Genomic DNA, 17,357 nt, shown 5'->3' with positions numbered 1-17,357 from the left:
ATACATAATTTACCTGATGAAAAATTCAAAGTAATGATCATAAAGATGCTTTCCAAATTCAGAAGAAGAATAGTTTAAAAAAAAGAGAAAATATAAGAAAGCACCAAATGGAAGTCATAGAGCTGAAGAAAGCAATAACTGAACCAAAAAATACACTAAAGGGGTTCAAAAGCAGACTGGATGAAGCAGAATCATCAATGAACTCAAAACAGGGCACTGGAGATCACACAATCAGAGCAGCAAAAAAAAAAAAAAAAAAAAAAAAAGAATGGAAAACAAAAAACAAAAAAAAACCACGCACAAAAAACCAAAGGTAGCCTAAGGGACTAACTGGAAACATCAAACAGACTTAATATCCATACTATGTCTGTTACAGAAGATGGAGAGAGAAAGGGGTAGAAAATTTATCTGAGGAAATGAATGAAATGGCTGGAAATTTCCCTAAGGCAGAGAAGGAAACAGACATCCTATTCCAGAAAGTTCCAATTAAGATGAACCCGGAGACTCACAGGAAGACACTTCCTAATTAAAATGTCAAAAGTTAAAGACAAGGAGAGAATCTCAAAAGCAGCAATTAAAAACTATAACAAGTATTAAAAACAAAAAAAAAAGGCTACAGAAGATTTTCAGCAGAAGCTTTTCAGGCAGAAAGGAGTGGCACAATGTATTCAAAGTGCTGAAAGGAAGTAAACTTTCATCCAAAATACACCCAGCAAAATCATCATTCAGAATTGAAGGAAAAATAAAGAGTTTTCTGGACAAAGAAAACCTACGAGTTCATCTAAAACAGCATTACAAGAAATGCTAAAGGGACTTTTGTAGGCTGAAAATAAAAAGTGCAAATTCATAACAAGAAAACATAGGAAACCAAACTTGGAATTATCTGTATTAGTGGTTTTCAGACAGATCAGACAGTGATAAAAGCTGTGTCAGCAGAGAACAAGATCCAGATCACTAGGAACCTCCACCAGTGCAGCTTCCCTGTGAAATAAAGTGGAAAAACCCATACCCGAAACAGGGTCACCATCTCGTAGGAGTGGTATTCCCTCTGTTTCCCCTGCACCAAGAACAGCTGAGCCATCACCAAAGTAGCCATAAGAATGAGGACCATTTCAATGTGCATGAAATGGTCTTGGTGGCTTCATGGCTATGGCCCTTGGTATGCATGCACGTGTGCTCAACCCTCCACTGCTCCTCTCAGGAGAGGTCTGACGTATCAACCTCATCCAGCTCCCATTCTCTAACAGTACCTTCTCCAACCTCCACTTCTACCACTGCCATCTTCAGCAATAGTACAGAAACCCCAAGGTTGGTTTATAAGTAAGTAGTTCTTGCTTATCTATAAAATAAGCTATGCCACTGGCATTGTTGGCTACATGGCTGTCATGTTTACCCTTTCTGGTCTCTGTTATTAAGATCAAACCAGAAGATGCCAAAGATTTTGTTATTTCTCTTGCCTTCTATGGCCTCTGCTATGTTGTTCTTGAACAAGACTTTGTAGAAATGTGTGCAGACTACATGGCATCTACCATGGGGTTCTACAATGTCAGGCATGCCTACCAAACATCTCTCAGACAGTGTGTGTGCCATGTTTGGGCAGCAGATCTTTGTGGATGTCAGTGAAGAGGGCATAATCAAGAATATACACAGCATATATAACCTGTCTTGCCATCACGTATTCCATGAGTTCTGCATCCTCGGCTGGTGCACTGTAGGAAGGAAACAAATGTGTCCCTACTGCAAACAGAAGATGAACCTCAAGAGGATGCTCAGCAATCCCTGGGAGAGGCCTCACTCATATAGAGGCAACTGCTAGACTGGCTTCAGTATTTGGCAGTCGGACATCATTGGCCTGGTGCAAAGCATCAACTATATCCTAAACCTGGAATAGACAGGAAGAACCCACTATGGACCTCAGGGCACTCTCCTCCCTGTTTTCCAAGATGTCCCGGGTAGGAAAGACTCAAAAGGACACCTGAACAACTCAGGATCCCTCCAGCTCTGTCCAGGCTGGGGAGGGAGATGTTGGAGAGCCAGCCAGTGGGGATGCAGCAGTGGGGGCATTTTAAAAGAAAACTATTTTGATAAATATTAAAAATATATATATGAAAGTACGAATCTCATTAGTAAAGGTAAACACAGTACAAATGGCAGATTAGTCACTTATAAAGCTACCATAAAAGTTAAAAAACTAGTAAAAATAAGTATAACTACAATAATTAGTTAAGGGATACACAAGCTAAAAGTATGTAAAATGTGATGTCAAAACCATAAAACATGGGGTAAAGGGAGTAAAAATGAGTTCAGAATGTGTTCAACTTATCAACTTAAAATACAGTTATAAATAAAGGTTGTTATACTAAAACTCACGGGAACCACCAAGCAAAAATCTATGGTAGATTGCCAAAAGATGGTGAGAAGGAGATTCTTTTCCAAGAAAAGAAATGGCAGATGATGTTGGTGTTATGGGAGGGCCCAGGAGCTCTGGAATGGGAAGCCATGGTGGCTTCCATGGAGGCTTTAGTAGCAGCATCTAGGTCAGGGCCAAGGCCACAGATTTCAAAGAGGCAAGGCCAAGGAGTGGATCCCCATCACCATGCTGTGCCACCTGGTCACAGTCATGAAGATCAAGTCCCTGGAAGAGATCTATCTCTTCTCCCTGCCTATCAAGGAATCTGAGATCATTGACTACTTCCTAGGGACATCCCTCTTAAAGGATGAGGTTTTGGAGATTATGCTTATGCAAAAGCAGACGCATGCTTATCAGCAGGCCAGGTTCAAGGCATTTGCTGACATCAGTCTGAATGTTAAATACTCCAACGAGGTAGCCACTGCCATCCGTGGGGCCATCAACCTAGCCAAGCCTTTTTTTTTTTTTAAGAATTTTTATTTACTTATTTGACAGAGAGAGAGCACAAGCAGGCAGACTAGTAGTTAGAGGGAAAGGGAAAAGCAGGCTCCCTGCTGAGCGAGGAGCCAGATATGGGGCTCAATCCCAGAACCCTGGGAACATGACCTGAGCCAAAACCAGTCATTTAACCAACTGAGCCACCCAGGCATCCCGTGGTCAAGCTTTCCATTATCCCCATTTGGCAAGGCTACTGGAGGAACAAGTAACCCCCAAACTGTCCCATGCAAGGTGACTGGCCCCTGTAGCTTTGGGCTGGTATGCCTCATCCCTGCTCCCAGAGGCACTGGTATTGTCTCAGCCAGTACCCAAGAAGCTACTGATGATGGCCAGTATTGATGACTGCTAAGCCTCAGCAAGGGACTGCACTGCCATCCCAGGCAACTTCACCATGGCTACTTTTGATGCCATTTCCAATATCTATAGGTATCTTACCCTGATCTCGGGAAAGAGACTGTCTGTGTTCACCAAGTGTCCCTATCAGGAATTCACTAACCATATTGTGAAGACCCACAACAGGAATCTCCATGCAGAGGACCTAGGCGCCAGCTATGGCCACCACATAGATTTTATACAAGAAAAGTTAAGTGAATTAAGGCCTATTAAAAAAAGGTGGGGGGGAAGATTGTGAGAAAGGAATCTAAGCACATCACTAACAAAATGTTCAAACCACGAAGAAAGCAACCAAGAGAAGAAACAGAAAGGAACTACAAAACAGCCAGAAAACAATTAATATGACAATAAGTACATAACCATCATTATCACTTTAAGTATAAATGGACTAAATTCTACAGTCAAATGACAAGTGGCTAAGTGGGTTTTGAAGAAAAAAAAAAAAAAGACCTTTATATATTGCTGACAAAAGACTCATTCCAGATTTCAGATTTAAGGACACACACTGACTAAAAGTGAAGGAATGAAAAAGATATCCTACATAAATGTAAACAAAAAGTAAGCTGGACAGACAACAGACTTTAAAGCAAAGACTATAATTAAAAACAAACAAATAAGGCATTACATAATGAGGAAGGACTCAATCCACAAAGAGATATAACATTTATAAATATTTATGCACCCAAACTAGGAACACATAAATATGTAAAGCAAACATTAACAGACCTAAAGAACAAAACACAACAATACAACAACAGATAGTAATTTTCATATCCTACTTTCATAACAGATAGATCATCCAGACAGAACATCAATAAGGAAACATCAGACTTACACAACATGTTTTGTAGATGAATTGAACAGCATTCCATCCAAAAGCAGAATACATATTATTTTCAAGTGCACATGGAACACTCTTCAGAACAGACCATATGTTAGTCCACAAAATAAGTACTGCTAAATTTAAGAAGACTGAAATCATATCAACCGTAGTTTCCAAATATAATAGGATGAAACTAAAACTCAATTACAAGAAGAAAACTGGAAAATTCACAAATATATGAAGATTAAACAACATGCTACTAAACAACCAAGGGATCAATGAAATCAATGACAAATAAAAAGGTACCTTGAGACAAATGAAAATGGAAATACAATGTATCAAAATTTATGGGATACAGCAAAAGCATTTTAAAGAGAGTTCAGGAGATAAATGCTTACTTCAAGAAAGGAGAAAAATCTTAAATAAACATCATAACATTACACTAAAAAAGAAGAACAAGTGAAGTCCAGAATTAGTAGAAAAAGGAAATAACAGAGTAGAAATAAATCAAAGAGACCAGAAAGATAATAAATAAGATCAATGAAACTAAGAGTTGCCTCTGTGAAAAGATACATAAAACTGGCAAACTTTTACCAGGGATCACAAAAAAAGAAAAAAGAGAAAGAGAGAGAGAGAGAACTGAAAATCAGAAATTACAACTAAATACAAAGAATCACAAAATACTATTATAAGCCACAAATTTTTTAAAAATGTAAGAAATGAATAAATTCCTAGAAATTCAGTCTTCTGAGACTGAATCATAAAGAAAAAAAAATTTTAACAGACGGATTACTAAAAAAGATTGAATCAGGGGCACCTGGGTGGCTCAGTGGGTTAAAGCCTCTGCCTTAGGCTCGGGTCATGGTCCTGGGGCAAGACCCTGCTTCCTCCTCTCTCTCTGCCTGCCTCTCCACTTACTTGTGATCTCTGCCTGTCAAATAAATAAATAAAATCTTAAAAAAAAAAAAAGATTGAATCAGTAATCAAAAATTTCCCAATAAACAAAACACTGCAAGACCACATGCCTTCACCAGTAAATTCTACCAAACACTTAAAGAAAATTAATGGCAATCTTTCTCAAACTGTTTCAAAAAATAAAAGTGATGGGTATATTTTTGAACTCATTTTATGCAATCAGCACTATCCGGATTCTAGCACCACACAAGGACACCATAAGAAAGGCAGCCATGGGAGGAGGAGTCAAGATGGCGGAGAAGTAGCAGGCTGAGACTACTTCAGCTAGCCGGAGATCAGCTAGATAGCTTATCTAAAGATTGCAAACACCTGAAAATCCATCGACAAATCGAAGAGAAGAAGAACAGCAATTCTGGAAACTTGAAAAACAACCACTTTCTGAAAGGTAGGACCAGCAGAGAAGTGAATCCAAAGCGACGGGAAGATAGACCCCGGGGGGAGGGGCCGGCTCCCGGCAAGCAGCAGAGCAACGGCGCACAAATGCAGGACTTTTAAAAGTCTGTTCCACTGAGGGACATCGCTCCAGAGGCTAAACCAGGGCGAAGCCCACGTGGGGTCAGTGTGGCCTCAGGTCCTGCAGGGTCACAGAAGGATCGGGGGTGTCTGAGTGTCGCAGAGCTTGGGGTATTGGAACGGGAAAGCCGGCTACAGAGACAGAGCCGACAGTAAGCTCACAGCTCGGTGTTACCTTGAACCGGTCGCAGGCTCGGTGAACTCGGAGCATGGCCAGAGGTCAGGCAGACGGGAGTAACTGGGCGCTGTTCTCTGAGGGCGCACTGAGGAGTGGGGCCCTGGGCTCTCGCCTCCTCCGGGCCAGAGACCAGGAGGCCGCCATTTGTATTCCCGTCCTCTGGAACTCTGCGTTAAGCGCTCAGGGAACAAAAGCTCCTGAAAGCAAACCCGAGCGGATTACACACCCCTGCCCCTGCTAAGGGCGATGCAATTCCGCCTGGGGGAAAGACACTTGAGAATCACTACAACAGGCCACTCCCCCAGAAGATCAACAAGAAATCCAGCCGAGACCATGTTCACCTACCAAGGAGTGCGGTTTCAATACCAAGGAGAGCAGCAGAATTCCAGAGGAGGAGAAAGCAAAGCACGGAACTCATGGCTTTTCCCTGTGATTTTTTTTAGTCTTGCAGTTAATTTAATTTTTTTCTTTTCCATTTTTTGATTTTTTTCTCGCCTTCTGGTTAAATTTTTTTTTTAACTTTTACCTTTTTCTTTTTTAACGTTTTTTAACTAGTTTATCTAATATATATATTTTTTATTTTTTATATTTTTCTTATTTTCCTTTTTTTAAATTCTTTTCTTTTCTTCTTTTTTTTCTTTTTTTTTTTTTCTTTCTTCCTTTTTGAACCTATTTTTATCCCCTTTCTCCCCCCTCACGATTTGGTATCTCTTCTAATTTGGTTAAAGCATATTTTCCTGGGGTTGTTGCCACCCTTTTAGTATTTTACTTGCTCCTTCATATACTCTTATCTGGACAAAATGACAAGACGGAAAAATTCAACACAAAAAAAAGAACAAGAGGCAGTACCGAAGCCTAGGGACCTAATCAATACAGACATTGGTAATATGTCAGATCTAGAGTTCAGAATGACAATTCTCAAGGTTCTAGCCGGGCTCGAAAAAGGCATGGAAGATATTAGAGAAACCCTCTCGAGAGATATAAAAGCCCTTTCTGGAGAAATAAAAGAACTAAAATCGAACCAAGTTGAAATCAAAAAAGCTATTAATGAGGTGCAATCAAAAATGGAGGCTCTCACTGCTAGGATAAATGAGGCAGAAGAAAGAATTAGTGATATAGAAGACCAAATGACAGAGAATAAAGAAGCTGAGCAAAAGCGGGACACACAGCTACTGGACCATGAGGGGAGAATTCGAGAGATAAGTGACACCATAAGACGAAACAACATTAGAATAATTGGGATTCCAGAAGAAGAAAAAAGAGAGAGGGGAGCAGAAGGTATACTGGAGAGAATTATTGGGGAGAATTTCCCCAATATGGCAAAGGGAGCGAGCATCAAAATTCAGGAGGTTCAGAGAACGCCCCTCAAAATCAATAAGAATAGGCCCACACCCCGTCACCTAATAGTAAAATTTACAAGTCTCAGTGACAAAGAGAAAATCCGGAAGCAGCCCGGGAAAAGAAGTCTGTAACATACAATGGTAAAAATATTAGATTGGCAGCTGACTTATCCACAGAGACCTGGCAGGCGAGAAAGAGCTGGCATGATATTTTCAGAGCACTAAACGAGAAAAACATGCAGCCAAGAATACTATATCCAGCTAGGCTATCATTGAAAATAGAAGGAGAGATTAAAAGCTTCCAGGACAAACAAAAACTGAAAGAATTTGCAAACACCAAACCAGCTCTACAGGAAATATTGAAAGGGGTCCTCTAAGCAAAGAGAGAGCCTACAAGTGGTAGATCAGAAAGGAACAGAGACCATATACAGTAACAGTCACCTTACAGGCAATACAATGGCACTAAATTCGTATCTCTCAATAGTTACCCTGAATGTTAATGGGTTAAATGCCCCTGTCAAAAGACACAGGGTATCAGAATGGATAAAAAAACAAAACCCATCTATATGTTGCCTCCAAGAAACTCATTTTAAGCCCAAAGACACCTCCAGATTTAAAGTGAGGGGGTGGAAAAGAATTTACCATGCTAATGGACATCAGAAGAAAGCAGGAGTGGCAATCCTTATATCAGATCTATTAGATTTTAAGCCAAAGACTATAATAAGAGATGAGGAAGGACACTATATCATACTCAAAGGGTCTGTCCAACAAGAAGATTTAACAATTTTAAATATCTATGCCCCCAACTATATAAACCAATTAATAACAAAATCAAAGAAACACATCAACAATAATACAATAATAGTAGGGGACTTTAACACTCCCCTCACTGAAATGGACAGATCATCCAAGCAAAAGATCAGCAAGGAAATAAAGGCCTTAAACGACACACTGGACCAGATGGACATCACAGATATATTCAGAACATTTCATCCCAAAGCAACAGAATACACATTCTTCTCTAGTGCACATGGAACATTCTCCAGAATAGATCACATCCTCAGTCCTAAATCAGGACTCAACCGGTATCAAAAGATTGGGATCATTCCTTGCATATTTTCAGACCACAATGCTCTAAAGCTAGAACTCAACCACAAAAGGAAGTTTGGAAAGAACCCAAATACATGGAGACTAAACAGCATCCTTCTAAAGAATGAATGGGTCAACCGGGAAATTAAAGAAGAATTGAAAAAAATCATGAAAACAAATGATAATGAAAATACGACGGTTCAAAATCTGTGGGACACAACAAAGGCAGTCCTGAGAGGAAAATATATAGCGGTACAAGCCTTTCTCAAGAAACAAGAAAGGTCTCAGGTACACAACCTAACCCTACACCTAAAGGAGCTGGAGAAAGAACAAGAAAGAAACCCTAAGCCCAGCAGGAGAAGAGAAATCATAAAGATCAGAGCAGAAATCAATGAAATAGAAACAAAAAAAACAATAGAACAAATCAACGAAACTAGGAGCTGGTTCTTTGAAAGAATTAATAAAATTGATAAACCCCTGGCCCGACTTATCAAAAAGAAAAGAGAAAGGACCCAAATAAATAAAATCATGAATGAAAGAGGAGAGATCACAACTAACACCAAAGAAATTCAAACAATTATAAGAACATACTATGAGCAACTCTACGCCAACAAATTTGACAATCTGGAAGAAATGGATGCATTCCTAGAAACATATAAACTACCACAACTGAACCAGGAAGAAATAGAAAGCCTGAACAGACCCATAACCAGTAAGGAGATTGAAACAGTCATTAAAAATCTCCAAACAGTCCCGGCTGCGAGCGCCATGGCAGAGGAGGTGAGGCAGGAGGAAGCCTCCGACTTGGGCGGGTTCCGATCCCCGAGGCGCTCCGAGGCTCCCAGCTGACCGCCTGGGCCCCGCCGCGCCACCTTGGCCAGGAGGCGCCCGGGTCTGGCCCGGAGCCCCCCATGCGCCTCGCGCGCCCTGGCCCTGCTTCGCAGGGCTGGGGAGCCGGCGCCGGGCTCCCCCTGGGCCCAGTGCGATGCCGGGGTCAGCGCTTCTCTCGGGTCTCGGGACAGGTGAGCTCCCTGATGAAGGCCACGGTCCTGATGCGGCAGCCCGGGCGGGTGCAGGAGATCTTGGGCGCCCTCCGCAGAGGCAGGGGAGACCGCTTGCAGGTCATCTCTGATTTTGACATGACCTTGAGCAGGTTTGCATATAATGGAAAGCGATGCCCTTCTTCTTACAACATTCTGGATAACAGCAAGATCATCAGTGAGGAGTGCCAAAATGAGCTCAAAGCGCTCCTTCACCACTATTACCCAATTGAGCTCGACCCGCACCGGACCATCAAAGAGAAGTTACCTCACATGGTGGAATGGTGGACCAAAGCACACGATCTCCTTTGCCAACAGAAGATTCAGAAGGCTCAGATTGCCCAGGTGGTTAAAGAGTCCAATGCAATGCTTAGGGAGGGATACAAGACGTTCTTCAACACCCTCTACCAGAACAACATTCCCCTTTTCATCTTCTCTGCGGGCATTGGTGACATCCTGGAGGAGATTATCCGGCAGATGAAAGTGTTCCACCCCAACATCCACATCGTGTCTAACTACATGGACTTTGACGAAGACGGTTTCCTCCAGGGATTTAAGGACGAGCTCATACACACATACAACAAGAACAGCTCCGTTTGTGAGAACTCCGGCTATTTCCAGCAGCTTCAGGGCAAAACCAACATCCTCCTGCTGGGAGACACCATGGGGGACCTCACGATGGCTGATGGGGAGCCAGGTGTGGAGAACATTCTCAAGACTGGCTTCTTAAATGACAAGGTGGAAGAGCGGCGGGAGCGCTACATGGACTCCTACGACATTGTGTTGGAGAAGGACGAGACGCTGGATGTGGTCAACGGGCTGCTGCAGCACATCCTGCACCGCGGGGACTGGAGAGAGACACAGGGCTCCTGAGAGCCAGCAGGCGGCTGGGGGGCCGGCACCACGGGCTGGAGAGCGGGGAGCCTCACCGGGAGGTCGCCCTGTGGGAGCGCTGCTGCTCGCTGCATGTCCCTGTGGGTGCGGAGTCCGGGATGCAGCTGCTGAGCCTGGGCCTCTCCTCCTCCTTCCCCAGTGTCCTCTGTGGTGTTCTCGGGGGTAAGGCTGGAGGGGGGGCCCCTGCCGGGGGGGCGGGGGTCAGCCAGGTGAAAGCGGGACCCACAGGTTGTTAGTGCCCTAGGGACCATCTAATCCAGGGGTTCTTTCTCCCCCAATTTTTTAAACACGGGAAGATGTTCTTCAAAGAAATCTAATGTGTGAAACAGATCAAAATAAAAAAAGGAGAAAAAAAAAAAATCTCCAAACAAACAAAAGCCCAGGGCCAGACGGCTTCCCGGGGGAATTCTACCAAACATTTAAAGAACTAATTCCTATTCTTCTGAAACTGTTCCAAAAAATAGAAATGGAAGGAAAACTTCCAAACTCATTTTATGAGGCCAGCATCACCTTGATCCCAAAACCAGACAAGGATCCCATCAAAAAAGAGAGCTATAGACCAATATCCTTGATGAACACAGATGTGAAAATACTCAACAAAATACTAGCCAATAGGATTCAACAGTACATTAAAAGGATTATTCACCACGACCAAGTGGGATTTATTCCAGGGCTGCAAGGTTGGTTCAACATCCGCAAATCAGTCAATGTGATACAACACATCAATAAAAGAAAGAACAAGAACCATATGATACTCTCAATAGATGCTGAAAAAGCATTTGACAAAGTACAGCATCCCTTCCTGATCAAAACTCTTCAAAGTGTAGGGAGAGAGGGCACATACCTCAATATCATCAAAGCCATCTATGAAAAACCCACCGCAAATATCATTCTCAATGGAGAAAAACTGAAAGCTTTTCCGCTAAGGTCAGGAACAAGGCAGGGGTGTCCATTATCACCACTGCTATTCAACATAGTACTAGAGGTCCTAGCCTCAGCAATCAGACAACAAAAGGAAATTAAAGGCATCCAAATCGGCAAAGAAGAAGTCAAATTATCACTCTTCACAGATGATATGATACTACATGTGGAAAACCCAAAAGACTCCACTCCAAAACTGCTAGAACTTGTACAGGAATTCAGTAAAGTGTCAGGATATAAAATCAATGCACAGAAATCAGTTGCATTTCTCTACACCAACAGCAAGACAGAAGAAAGAGAAATTAAGGAGTCAATCCCATTTACAATTGCACCCAAAACCATAAGATACCTAGGAATAAACCTAACCAAAGAGGCACAGAATCTATACTCAGAAAACTATAAAGTACTCATGAAAGAAATTGAGGAAGACACAAAGAAATGGAAAAATGTTCCATGCTCCTGGATTGGAAGAATAAATATTGTGAAAATGTCTATGCTACCTAAAGCAATCTACACATTTAATGCAATTCCTATCAAAGTACCATCCATCTTTTTCAAAGAAATGGAACAAATAATTCTAAAATTTATATGGAACCAGAAAAGACCTCGAATAGCCAAAGGGATATTGAATAAGAAAGCCAACGTTGGTGGCATCACAATTCCGGACTTCAAGCTCTATTACAAAGCTGTCATCATCAAGACAGCATGGTACTGGCACAAAAACAGACAAATAGATCAATGGAACAGAATAGAGAGCCCAGAAATAGACCCTCAACTCTACAGTCAACTAATCTTCGACAAAGCAGGAAAGAATGTCCAATGGAAAAAAGACAGCCTCTTCAATAAATGGTGCTGGGAAAATTGGACAGCCACATGCAGAAAAATGAAACTGGACCATTTCCTTACACCACACACAAAAATAGACTCAAAATGGATGAAGGACCTCAATGTGAGAAAGGAATCCATCAAAATCCTTGAGGAGAACACAGGCAGCAACCTCTTCGACCTCAGCCGCAGCAACATCTTCCTAGGAACAACGCCAAAGGCAAGGGAAGCAAGGACAAAAATGAACTATTGGGATTTCATCAAGATCTAAAGCTTTTGCACAGCAAGGAAACAGTTAACAAAATCAAAAGACAACTGACAGAATGGGAGAAGATATTTGCAAACGACATATCAGATAAAGGACTAGTGTCCAGAATCTATAAAGAACTTAGCAAACTCAACACCCAAAGAACAAATAATCCAATCAAGAAATGGGCAGAGGACATGAACAGACATTTCTGCAAAGAAGACATCCAGATGGCCAACAGACACATGAAAAAGTGCTCCACATCACTCGGCATCAGGGAAATACAAATCAAAACCACAATGAGATATCACCTCACACCAGTCAGAATGGCTAAAATCAACAAGTCAGGAAATGACAGATGCTGGCGAGGATGCGGAGAAAGGGGAACCCTCCTACACTGCTGGTGGGAATGCAAGCTGGTGCAGCCACTCTGGAAAACAGCATGGAGGTTCCTCAAAACGTTGAAAATAGAACTGTCCTATGACCCAGCAATTGCACTATTGGGCATTTACCCTAAAGATATAAACGTAGTGATCCAAAGGGCCACGTGCACCCGAATGTTTATAGCAGTAATGTCCACAATAGCCAAACTATGGAAAGAACCTAGATGTCCATCAACAGATGAATGGATCAAGAAGATGTGGTATATATACACAATGGAATACTATGCAGCCATCAAAAGAAATGAAATCTTGCCATTTGTGACAACATGGATGGAACTAGAGCGTATCATGCTTAGCGAAATAAGTCCAGCGGAGAAAGACAACTATCATATGATCTCCCTGATATGAGGAAGTGGTGATGCAACATGGGGGCTTAAGTGGGTAGGAGAAGAATCAATGAATCAAGATGGGATTGGGAGGGAGACAAACCATAAGTGACTCTTAATCTCACAAAACAAACTGAGGGTTGCTGGGGGAGGGGGTTTGGGAGAAGGGGGTGGGATTATGGACATTGGGGAGGGTATGTGCTTTGGTGAGTGCTGTGAAGTGTATAAACCTGGTGATTCACAGACCTGTACCCCTGGGGATAAAAATATATGTTTATAAAAAATAAAAAATTAAAAAAAAAAAAAGAAAGGCAGCCATGATGAACACAGATGCAAAAATTCTCAATAAAATATTAGCAAACCAGATTCAACAACACATTAAAAGGCTCAAACATGACACGATCAAGTGGGTATTATTCCGGGGATGCAAGGTGGTTCAACATCTGCAAATCAATCAATATGATACAGCACATAAACAAAATAAAACAAAAAAATCATATGATCATCTCAAAAGATGTAGAAAGTGCATGACAGAATTCAACATCCATTTATGATAAAAGCATTCAACAAAGCAGGTAAAGATGGACTGTAACTTAACATAATAAAGGCCATATATAACAAAACTCTGCTAATATCATACTCAATAGTGAAAAGTTGCAGGCTTTTTGTCTAAGATCAGCAACAAGACAAGGATATCCCACTAACACCATTTTATTCAACATAGTATGGAAGTCGTACCAGAAATATTAGGCATAGAAAAGAAACATTAGGCATCCAAATTAGAAAGGAGAAGTAAAACTGTTAATATTTGCAGATGACATGATCTTATATATAGAAAACCCTAAAGACTCCACCAAAAAAACTACAGAATAAATTTCATAAAGTTGCAGAACACAGAATATACAGCAGTTTGTATTTCTATACATTAACAACAAAGTAGTAAAAAGATAAATTAAGAAAACAATAATATTTACAATTACATAACAAGAATAAAATACCAATAGGGGAGAAAGCAAGATGGCAGAGGACTAAGAGACTGAAATATCATCAGATCCTGGAGTTAAGCTAGATAGTTACCAAACCATTCTAAACACCTACAAACTCAACAGGAGATAGAAGACAAGAATACGAGGAATTCTAGGAACAGAAAATTAACAATTTTCCGGAAGGTAGGAGATGCAAAGTGAATCCGAAGTGATTGGAAGATAGACCGCGGGGGAAGGGGCCGGCTTCCGCCAAGTGAGACAGCAGCGGAGCACAAAATTGGATCTTTTAGAAGTCTGCTCCACTGAGGGACGTCGCTCCAGAGGGGGCCTTCACGGGGACAGTGTGGCCTCAGGACCTATAGGATCAGAGAAGGACCGGGGTGCCTGAGTGTGGCAGAGCTCCCAGGTATCAGAAGAGGGAACCCGGCTACAGAGATAGAGTCAAGAAATGTGCTCTGAGCTCGGGATTACCTTAAACCGAGACCCAAGTCACAGTCGGGCCGCTGCTCTTCAAGCGGTGACCCCACAAGTGGCAGACCAGAGACTCCCTCCTTCCTTCTCCAGGAGGACTTGCGCAGGAACGTGTGGCAGAAATCTACTGGGTTTGGAAACTCAAAATGAAGCTGTATATCAGAGACAGAAACGCTTAGTCACAGGCCAGGTGAGCACAGAGCACGGATGGAGTCGGGGAGACAGGAGTTATTGACTGCTTCTATCTGAGGTTACACTGAGGACTGGGGACCCGAGCTCTTGGCTCCTCCAGGCCAAAGATTCGGAGGCTGACATTTTCAATCCTTTCCTCCAGAGCTCTACAAAAAGTATTCAGGGAACAAAACTACTGAGAGTGAACATGAGGAGATTACTTAGCCGGGGCCCTGGCAAGGGCAGTGCAATTCCACCTCAGGCAAAGACATATGATACTCCCTACAACAGGCCCCTGCCGCAGAAGATCAGCAAGAACATCCAGCCAAGACCAAGCTCCCCGATCAAGGAGAACAGCACAACTCCAGAGCTGAAGGAAAGCAATGCACAGAATCCATGGCTTTTTCCCCATAATCCCTTACTCTTCCAAGTCAAATTTAAAAAAAATTTTTTTCTTATTCTATTTCTTAAACTCTTCCTCTTTCTTCTTTTAATGTTTCTTAACTACTTTATCTTAAAAATAATTTTCTAAAAAGAATCCTTTTAAAACTTAATTGTTAGTCATATTTTATCCCTTCGTTGTATTTAAACTTATTTTTTGTATATATATATATAGGATTTTCTCTTTAAAATTTTAGTAATACAATTTCTTCTAATAGATCAAAATATAACCTATATCTACTACACGGCTTAATTCTAGTCTCCGGCCTAAACACATTCTTCTCTCTCTCTCTCTTTTTTTTTTTCCTATTCTTTTCCTTTTCCAACCACTTAAAAGGAATTGTCCTTTCTTGGGAGTATTTTTTTGAATTTTCATCTTTGCAGTCATATTCCATCCCTTCATCGTGTTTGCTGTAATTTTTGTATATATATGTAAGTTTATCTTTCTTTAAAATTTAGGGAGGTAATTTCTTATAAGAGACCAGAATATACCCAAAATCAAGTGGGTGGCTCTGTTCTATTCATCAGTCTACTATATCTATATATGTTTCTTAGGTTTTTTTTTGATTTTTTACTTTTATTTCTTTCTCCCCCCCCCCCCCCGCCGTTTTGGTTGGCATACGTTTTTGTTGGGTCTTTGCCACACTTTTAGTATTTTACTCCCTCGTTCATATATTCTTAACTGGATAAAACGACAAGGCGGGAAAAATTCACCACAAAATAAAAAAAACAACAGGCAGTAACCATGTCTAGGAACCTAATGAATACAGACATTGGTAATATGTCAGAAGTAGAGGCCCGAATGATGATTCTCAAGGTGCTACCTGGGCTTTAAAAAGGTATGGAAGATATTAGAGAAACACTTTCTGGAGAAATAAAGAACTAAAATCTAACCAAGCTGAGAAAAAAAAAAAAGAGCTATTAATGAGGTGCAATCAAAATGGAGGCTCTTACTGCAAAGATAAATGAAGCAGGATAGAATTCGTGATATAGAAGAGACCAAATGAGGGAGAATAAAGAAGCTGAGAAAAGAGATAAAAAAACTACAGGACTGGGGGAGGAAAATCTCAGAGATAAGAGATACTATAAGACAAACCAATATTAGAATAATTGGGATCACAAGAGAAGAAGAAAGAGAGAGAGGAGCAGAAGGTATACTGGAGCAAATTATAGCAGAGAATTTCCATAACTGGGTAAGGAAACAAGCATCAAAATTCAGGAGGCACAGAGGACCCTACTCAAAATCGATAAAAATAGGTCAACGGCCCATCATCAAATAGTAAAACATACAAGTGACGAAGAGAAAATCCTGAAAGCAGCTTGGGACAAGAAGTATGTAACATACAATGGCAGAAATAATAAATAGGCAGCAGACTTATCCACAGAGACTTGGCAGGCCAGGAAGAACTGCCATGATATATTATGAGAACTAAGTGAGAAAAATATGCAGCCAAGAATACTATATCCACCCTGGCTGTCATTGAAAACAGATGGAGAGATAAAGTTTCCAGGACAAACAAAAACTAAAATAATTTGCAAACATCAAACCAGCTCCACAGGAAACATTCAACTCTAAGCAAAGAGAGGGCCTAACAGTGACATAGACCAGAAAGGAACAGAGGCAATATACAGTAACAGTCACCTTACAAGCAATACAGTGGCACTAAATTCATACCTTTCAATAGTTACCCTGAATGGAAATGGCCTAAATGCCCCAATCAAAAGACACAGGGTATCACAATGGATAAAAAAACAAGACCCATCAATATGCTGTCTATAAGAAATTCATTTTAGACCCAAAGACACCTCCGGATTTAAAGTGAGGGGGTGGTAAACAATGTACCATGCTAATAGACATCAAAAGAAAGCTGGGGTGGCTATCCTTACAACAGATAAATTAGATATTAAGCCAAAGAGTATAATAAGAGATGAGGAAGGAAACTATATCGTACTTAAAGGGTCTAACAAGAAGATCTACCAATTTTAAATATCTATGCCCCTAACATGGGAGCAGCCAATTATATAAACCAATTAATAACAAAATTAAAGAAACACATCAACAATGATAAAATAATAGTAGGGGACTTTAAGACGCCCCCCCCTTTCTGAAATGGACAGATCATCTAAACAAAGATCAACAAGGAAATAAAGGCTTTAAATGACACAGTGGACCAGATGGACATCACAGATATATTTAGAACATTCCATCCTAAAGCAACAGAATACACATTCTTCTCTAGTGCACTTGAACATTCTCCAGAATAGATCACATCCTGGGTCACAAATCAGGTCTCAATCGGTACCAAAAGATTGGGAACATTCCCTGCATATTTTCAGACCACAAAGGTCTGAAGCAAGAACTCAATCACAAGA

At 41.1% G+C, this 17,357-nt stretch overlaps 2 protein-coding genes and 1 pseudogene across 5 annotated transcripts in view; 2 read left to right on the top strand and 1 right to left on the bottom strand.

Annotated features, from left to right (window-relative positions):
- The window catches only part of SPIDR (scaffold protein involved in DNA repair), a 607,809-nt gene that overhangs the window by 458,545 nt on the left and 131,907 nt on the right, over window positions 1-17,357 (bottom strand). The window lies entirely within an intron of this gene.
- On the top strand, window positions 2,573-3,474 carry LOC116575033 (annotated as a pseudogene).
- Window positions 9,231-10,513, top strand: LOC116575031 (7-methylguanosine phosphate-specific 5'-nucleotidase-like). Its single transcript, XM_032316112.1, has one exon. The coding sequence runs from the start codon at window positions 9,254-9,256 to the stop codon at window positions 10,130-10,132; it is 879 nt and encodes a 292-aa protein (XP_032172003.1). The 5' UTR covers window positions 9,231-9,253; the 3' UTR covers window positions 10,133-10,513.

The sequence above is a fragment of the Mustela erminea genome, chromosome 16 (assembly GCF_009829155.1).
Source record: "Mustela erminea isolate mMusErm1 chromosome 16, mMusErm1.Pri, whole genome shotgun sequence".
Lineage (NCBI taxonomy): Eukaryota > Metazoa > Chordata > Mammalia > Carnivora > Mustelidae > Mustela > Mustela erminea.
This window is presented reverse-complemented; position numbering and strand designations above follow the sequence as displayed.

Coding starts and splice junctions, on each gene's coding strand:
- LOC116575031 (XM_032316112.1), top strand. CDS start 9,254: ATGAAGGCCACGGTCCTGATGCGGCAGCCCGGGCGGGTGCAGGAGATC.